Here is a 7,778-nt window from a genome sequence, read left to right as displayed (position 1 = left end):
AAAGCAGAGGCTGTTTGCTCAGGATCTGAGCTAGCTGAGGTCCAAAGTCCCCTCTACCTGTCCTCATGATGGCCAGGAATAAAGGAGAGAAGATGGCAGAATAAAGGGGGGCAGAAGTAGGAAGGAAGGTGATTGAATGAGTCCCAAGTACACAGAGGGGGGAGTAAGAACAGCTAAAGCCACTTAGAAGAGCACAGCTGTGGGCCAGACACCAGCTTAGTGCTCTAACACACCTGAGTGGTTTGGGAAGTCATGTCACAGATTGAAGTACACAGGGCAAGTCAAGTGTACCTGGAGAGTCTTAGCTGTACCAATTGCGATCGTGACTACCTCAGGAAGAGAAATAACAAAGCCTCTACATCAGTGGCCTTGTGTGACACAGCTGAGCACAGAACCTGCCCAAAATGCTGGTGGGACTTTTTCCAGCTTGTCAATTCTCAGCTGAACCAGCTCACTCAGGGAGCAGGTGTATGAGGATAGACTAGTTCTGTCTATCCCCACTAGTACACCCAGAAGGAATTTTTTTAAGATTTATTTATGTATGCATACAAGAACTGGCTACAGGCCAGAGGTGCAGGGGGCAGGGGGAAGCAGGGAGGTGAGAGGATTCACCAGAGACAGAGTGGGGAGCAGAACAGATGGATCTACTGAAATACACTGCTCAGGAGAGCAGTGGGCAGGACAGGAGAGGTCTTCTAGGCCATGTGGGTCACCTCCCTGGCTGAGGATGTAACTTGTGCTACAGTGTCTGCAGTTAGCCTCATAGAGCTATGCTTAACCCTGTACGCCACCAGGGAGGCTCCTGTATGCATTTTTATACCTGCTTAGGGAAGTGTACTGTGTTCCACATTTGCACTGCCTGATCTCATGGGGGCTGGTGGCTGGGAGAAGGACCTGACATCCCTGGAGGAAGTGAGGAAGGAAAAGCAACCTGCGATGACAGGTGTCCACAGAATAGAAAATTCCAAGGGAGAAAGTGGAGAACTTATCTGCTTCCTACCTAGCAAAGAAGGGAATAAACACCTTTAGACCTGTGATGGTATTAACTAGAAGTATGGAGGAGCAGAAATGGAATCCTGCAGTTATACAGACATGGGAATAACAAATGAATGAATAAAAAAGGAAAGTATTGTCATAAAGAGATAAACATTTTAGAAAGGCCCCAGGCCACTGGAGTTCCTTCCCAACCACTCTCTGATCACTACCCCTTCATTAAAATGACATTTCCCTGGCTAATTGTACAACCAATAATACTAACCACCTGTGAGAAGTTTTACCAATGCTTTACACTCAACTATCTTTTTTTTTAGACAGTAATGTTCTGTTACAAACCACAGTAGCTTTCACTTACATAGTCTTAGACCATATTAAATGTGTCTGTGTACATTGCCCATTAAATTGTTAAGATCTTATCAGCCAACATGTATAATTAATAATGTATAATTAACAATAAATTTAAGAATATACATAATCCAATCAAGTTATTGTAAATGTACTTTTGAAAGAATTGGAAAGTGCTTCCATTTTACTCTTAAGTTGACTGTGACTCAAACCCAGCTGGTTTGTTTTTATTCTTTTTTCTAAGAGCTTTGTTGGGATGTGATTCACATACAATAAATTCACCACCTAGAGTGTACAACTCACTAATTTAACATTTTGAAAGAGTTGTGTAACCATCAGCACCATCAACTTTAAAACACTTCATTTACCCAAAAACAGAAACTCTGTGCTCTTTGGCATTCAGCCCCACTTCCCACCACACCCACGCTCCAGCCCTATGCCACCACACGGCTACACTTTTTTCTATGAATTTGCCTATTCTGAACATTCCATGTGTGAATCATATAATAGTCCTTTAGTTCTTTCACCTAACATAATGTTCTCAGTGTTCGTCCATGTTGTATCATCACCACACCCCTTTTTATTGCCAACTAATGTTCCACTGTATGCTTATACCATAGTTTGTTTCCCATGCTTTTTTTTAATCATTGCAATCTTATAACATTGTACCTTCACTTGTGCGGGTCCTGTAAAGCAATAGCTTTACAAAGAGGGTAAGCGTGGGAGGTGCATGGCACTTCGGTTCTGAACCCTAGTGCTCCCATTTACTACCACTGCACCGTCACAGCAAAGTGCAGCATTTACAAGACACCTAACAGACAGCACTAGATGACACACCTATGCCTCCTCTAACTGTGCAGGGGGACAATGAACAGCTATTGCAAGTAAGTGAAATTGACTTTCACTGATGAGACTGTTCAACCAATGCAGTCAAAATCATTAAATTAAAATCATTTAATTATTTTCCAGTCGACCTTTAAAAATTATTCAAAGCAGCAGAATTTTATTATCATTACCTATGAATATTAAGTCTGCAAACATTCCATGCTTTGTAATGCTTTTCTATCTTTATCGTTTTATTGGAGTATAGTTGATATATTTCTGCATACAACTGGATGTGAGCTGGTACCACAGGTATGTCAACTGTCACTTGAGTCACCAAATGATAAGAGAAAAAAGGGGCAGAAGGCAGAACCACCTCCATTTGATTGATGAATAGGCTGAGATTTTCCCAAGACATGAGGAAATATACAATCTTATCAGAGTCCCACAAGTGCAATTTTATAAGATGGGAAGGAGATAAGCTAGTATCCCAAGAAAAATCACTTAGATCTGGGGAAATCACAGAAAGGACCAGGTAGCATTGCATCACAACCTCTCAAAAAAACAATCTCCCAGCATGAGGCTAAAAGACACAATGAAGGAACAGGGAAGGAGTCCTGAGAGTCAGATGACTCCATTATCCAGGAATGCAATGAGGGGTAACTGGCTCAACTTTTCTAAAGTGTTGACCTCCTGTTTCTTTAATTTTGCTTTTTTGTTGATTTTTAAATGTTTTATTTTTATTCAATTTGTCAGTTATTTACATGTGTCTACTTAGACTGCCAGCTGATCAGAGTAACTTGATCTTTTCAATGATTTCAGCAAGTACGGGACTCTAAAATTCAAATTTTATATTTCTGTACTATTTCAAGATTTACAATGAGTGCTTCATTGTAAGTCAGAAAAATCAACATGTTTAAAGAATTCATTTTGGTAACCTAGGTGATTCCTGATGGTATCCCTAGACGAGTTTATCATCCCTGAAACTGAAACTTATAAATAGAAGTCCAAATCATGTGAGTCAAACAAAAATGTTCAAATAAACATTAAGCATCTTTGCTCTGATGGTTTTAGAACATGTCATCTGATTCTGTGGGTACCAGGCAACACTGATCAAAGCTGGGGCACACAGTGTCCTGTCTCCACCACCAAGGGCAGTGTGCCAGGGGGGTCCCGACGAGAGGATTCCATTTGTGAAAACTCCTTACGTAGAAGCCTCCTGAGTCAAAGTGGGACCCAACTCCTACCCCTGGACACGGGGTGGGGTCGGGAGGACAGGGAGATTAAGGCATTGGTCAAGGAACAAACTAAGAAGGAAATGTGGAAAAAGAACTGAAAAACTCAGAAAGTTGGACCACATATCAGATGCTAAAAACACATGCGAAACCTTTAGTATCGCCTATAAAGGATGGCTTCGCTTGTATCTGGAATAGAAAGAAACCAAATAAAGACAAACTTGCAAGCTGGCCATAGATCTCAGGTACACAGTAGTGGAGAAGGAAGGCGGGGGGTCGAAACAGGGGAGGGAAGAGCGCAAGGGAATTGGGGCGATGGATCACAGGAGCCATGGAGGTGGGGGAACTATGGGGAAGAAACTGCATACTGTTGAGAAATTTGAAATGATTGAAGAAAATAAATTAGTTTAATTCTAAAATTTTTTTAAAAGGCAGATGAGAATCTTTCAACTGCTCCTGGTAGGATTCCACTCTTTATTGTGTTTGCTTATTTTAAGTATATGTACTTCAAAATCCTTTATAAAAAAGGGTCTTTTATTGCAGGTTGGATGTGAGCCAAGATCTTTTGACAACATTAGCCCTCCACATCTTGCCTCTGCTTCTTCAAAGCCTGTCAGGGCTCACGGGACATGGAGAATAAGAACCACAGTGGCAGTGACTCAGGCTTCATCCTCCTCGGCATCTCGTCTAACCCCCAGCTCCAGAAACCCCTCTTTGCCATCTTCCTCGTCATGTACCTGGTCACCGTAGTGGGGAATGTGCTCATCATCCTGGCCATCCGCTGTGACTCTCGCCTCCACACCCCCATGTACTTCTTCCTCAGCAACCTGTCCTTCATGGACATCTGCTTCACGACAGACATTGTGCCAAAGATGCTGGTGAATCTGCTCTCAGAGACAAAGTCCATCTCCTACGTGGGCTGTCTGGTGCAGATGTACTTCTTCATGGCCTTTGGGAACACAGACAGCTACCTCCTGGCCTCGATGGCCATAGACAGGCTGGTCGCCATCTGCAACCCCTTCCATTATGATGTGGTTATGAGCCCCCGGTGCTGCCTCCTCATGCTGTTGGGTTCTTGCACCATCTCCCACCTGCACTCCCTGCTCCGTGTGCTGCTCATGTCCCGCCTGTCTTTCTGTCGCTCCCATGTCATCAGGCACTATTTTTGTGACACCCAGCCCGTGCTGAAGCTATCCTGCTCTGACACATCCTCCAGCCAGATTGTGGTCTTGACCGAGACCCTAGCTGTCATTTCAACTCCCTTCCTTTGCATCCTCTTCTCCTACCTGCGAATCATCATCACAGTGCTCAGAATCCCCTCTGCAGCTGGGAAGTGGAAAGCCTTCTCCACCTGTGGCTCCCACCTCACTGTCGTGGCCTTGTTCTATGGGAGCATCATTTATGTCTATTTTAGGCCACTGTCCATGTACTCAGTGGTGAAGGACAGGGTGGCCACAGTGATGTACACAGTAGTCACACCCATGTTGAACCCTTTCATCTACAGCTTGAGGAACAAAGATATGAAGAGGGGCTTGAGGAAATTAAGGGACAGAATTCATTCATAGAAAGAACAAAAAGATACAGCATCATTGGACCTAATGATCACATGATCTTTCTTCCCACTCATTTCTGACATGGCGCTCAGCGAGGTCATAGAAAGTGGTGTTGAACAGCAATAAGAACAATGACACAGAGAGCTTGGAGACTTGATTTCTATTCATGACCTTGACCAAATAAATGTGCAGTCTCAAGCTAAATACTGCTAGGTACTCAGCAGGAAAAGAGCTTCTGCTAGCCGAGTAGTAAAATAAGCTATTTACAAATAACTCTTCCTTAAACTTGAAATGGGCAGTTCTCAAAGACTATAAAAATTCTATATGTGATTTGAATAAGACACTATGTCTATTGAGCAGGGAATTTAAAGACTTGGAGGAATGACTTAAGATTGTTCTTGCAATGGATGGAATTTTGACACAAGTTCAAAGCATGAAGATAAGGGCAAAGCATTCCAAATAGTGGAAACCACCCATAGGCTGGGTGAATGCTGAAAAATGAATACTGAAAAATGTTTGTGGGATAGTAAAAAGCCCTGTGAGATTTGTTCAAATTGAGAGCATGCATGATAAGGGTAGAAAGATAGCAGCATCTACAAAATGTGTGTATTCCTCCTACCTACACCAAAGTGTCATCACTCTATGAATTCTTAGTACTCCACTACTTTTCCCATCTCACCTAATGCTTCCTTTATCCTCATGGCAAGAATTTTCACTGAGATGTCCTTAATATGGAAAAGCATGTCTATCAACCAGAATAAGCTAGTTTGTACTTGGAGGGGAAGGGTGAGGGTGTGAAATAACTCAAAATCTTTGGACTTTCAAACTGAAAAAAAAATTTTATTTATATTGCATGCCCATTATAGAAAGGAACAATGGTTCTGCGCACTTACTTGGGGACCAAATCTGATGGAGAAGACACCATTATAAATATTAATCATCATTCCGTCAGAAGCTGAGAAAGACTCTTGAAGATTTGATACTGGTAAACATTCTAAAAGTGACACACAGCACTTCTGACCACAACTTATTGTCCACAGCTAATCTCATGAATCAACCCCAACAAAGGGAACCAGGAGTTAAATTCCAAAGATATACTTGTAACATGGAGAGCCAGAAGTATTTGGCAACAGCATTAATGATGATTACAAAGCTCTAATAACACACAACCCCATAAACATGAATTTGTTGTTAATCATTATTTCCGATTTTCCTAGTGTCAAAAACAAAAGTAACATGATACACACACTCTCTCTCTCTCTCTCTGGAATCCTTTTATCTCACTTCAAGTTCTTATAACCACCACTTTTCTACATTAGAAGCTTACTTAGGGTGAGATCTGGAGTTCAGTATAAGCTTTCTGACTTAAAAATATCACAAGAGGGCTCTCCCTGGTGGCACAACAGGTTAAACCACTGCATTATGAAGCTCTCTGAAGCCACTGCAGCACTAATGGCTTCCCCGCCCCAAGAGCTGACCCACGTGGCTCAGCAGACCTCTCCTGATCCGCCCATTGCTCCCCTCAGCAGTGTACTTTGCCAATATGCCTATTCTGCTCCCCACTCTGTCTCTGGTGAATCGTCTCACCCACCGCACCTCTGGCCTATATCTGAGTTCTGCAAGCATAAATAAGTAAATCTTAAAAAAATATCACAAGAGGTGTATAGGAACTTAATGTACAGGAACACCTAGGACCAACATCAAGATCCCTCCCATTGCTGTCACTGTGTTTTCTTCCAATTATAGGAGGAAACCAGCAACCCAGGAAACAAATTCCATTTGCAGTAACGCTCATATTGTCCAGGCACACCTGGCTGGTACCGTCACCTCCCACCAATCATTCTGCCTCAGGGATGCTGGCTTGGAGTACCTGCACATTTCCACTTCTGTTCATGTGCCATAACTTCCTCATGCTCAATTAAGTGCAATAAAATGCCTTAAAATGTAAAGAATGTGTGGCCTATGTTAAATAAATAAATTCATTAATTACAGCTTCCAGTAACCTTTAAAGTTAATTGACCGTGGTCCCAAGAAACCTAAACTCAGAAAAGCAGCTCAGAGATAAACCTGCACAAAAATACCCACAGTTGCTCTTTGACAAAGGAATATGGCCATGCAATGAAGGAAAGATAGTCTCTTTGATAGATGGACCAAAAAAATGAACCAGATCCGCACTTAAGTCCATGCACAAAAGTTAATGCAAATGGAACAAAATATCAATATAAAATACTTGAAAGAAAACATTGGGAACACTACTCCACCTCTATCACAAGAATGTATTCAGGAACTCAATCTTAAAGATAAGGAAACAGAAGTAAAAATAAGCAGCGGAGTACATCTAACTAACGCTTTTGTAACTCGAAAGAAATCACAAAAACAAAAAGGCAACCTGAAGGTTGGGGAAAAACATTTGCACAACGCATACCTCACAAGGGTCCAAGCTTTAGAATTTACAAAGTTCTTACATACTTCAGTAACAACAACAACAACAAAAAGAACTACCTAGTCAAAATATGGACAAAAGTCCTAAGTAGCTACTTTTCTAAAGAAGCCATTCAGATGACCTATAGACTTGTGAAAAAATGTTCAATATAACTTATTATAAAAGAAATGCAAATCAAAACCGCAATAACATATCACCTCACCTGGATAAGAAGGTCCTATGTAAAAAAAGAATGTAATCAACAAGTGTTCACAAGGTTGTGATGAAAAAGGACCTCTCATCCATCACTGGTGGGAATGTGAGCTGGTGCAGACTCTTTGGAAAATGACATAAAGATTTCTAAAGAAAATAAAAATGGAGGGCCCTCTCTGGTGGTGCAACCAG

At 41.8% G+C, this 7,778-nt stretch overlaps 1 protein-coding gene across 1 annotated transcript; it reads left to right on the top strand.

The window, feature by feature from the left end:
• Positions 1-4,027: 4,027 nt before the first annotated feature.
• On the top strand, positions 4,028-4,963 carry LOC101622478 (olfactory receptor 1L4). The gene has a single exon (XM_004677365.2). It carries the CDS (start codon positions 4,028-4,030, stop codon positions 4,961-4,963), a length of 936 nt encoding a protein of 311 aa, XP_004677422.1.
• The last annotated feature ends 2,815 nt before the right edge of the window (positions 4,964-7,778 follow it).

This window comes from Condylura cristata, unplaced genomic scaffold, assembly GCF_000260355.1.
Source record: "Condylura cristata isolate star-nosed mole 26May11 unplaced genomic scaffold, ConCri1.0 scaffold00006, whole genome shotgun sequence".
NCBI classification, from domain to species: Eukaryota; Metazoa; Chordata; class Mammalia; order Eulipotyphla; family Talpidae; genus Condylura; species Condylura cristata.
Note: the sequence above shows the minus strand (reverse complement) of the source record. Positions and strands in the feature narration are given on the sequence as shown.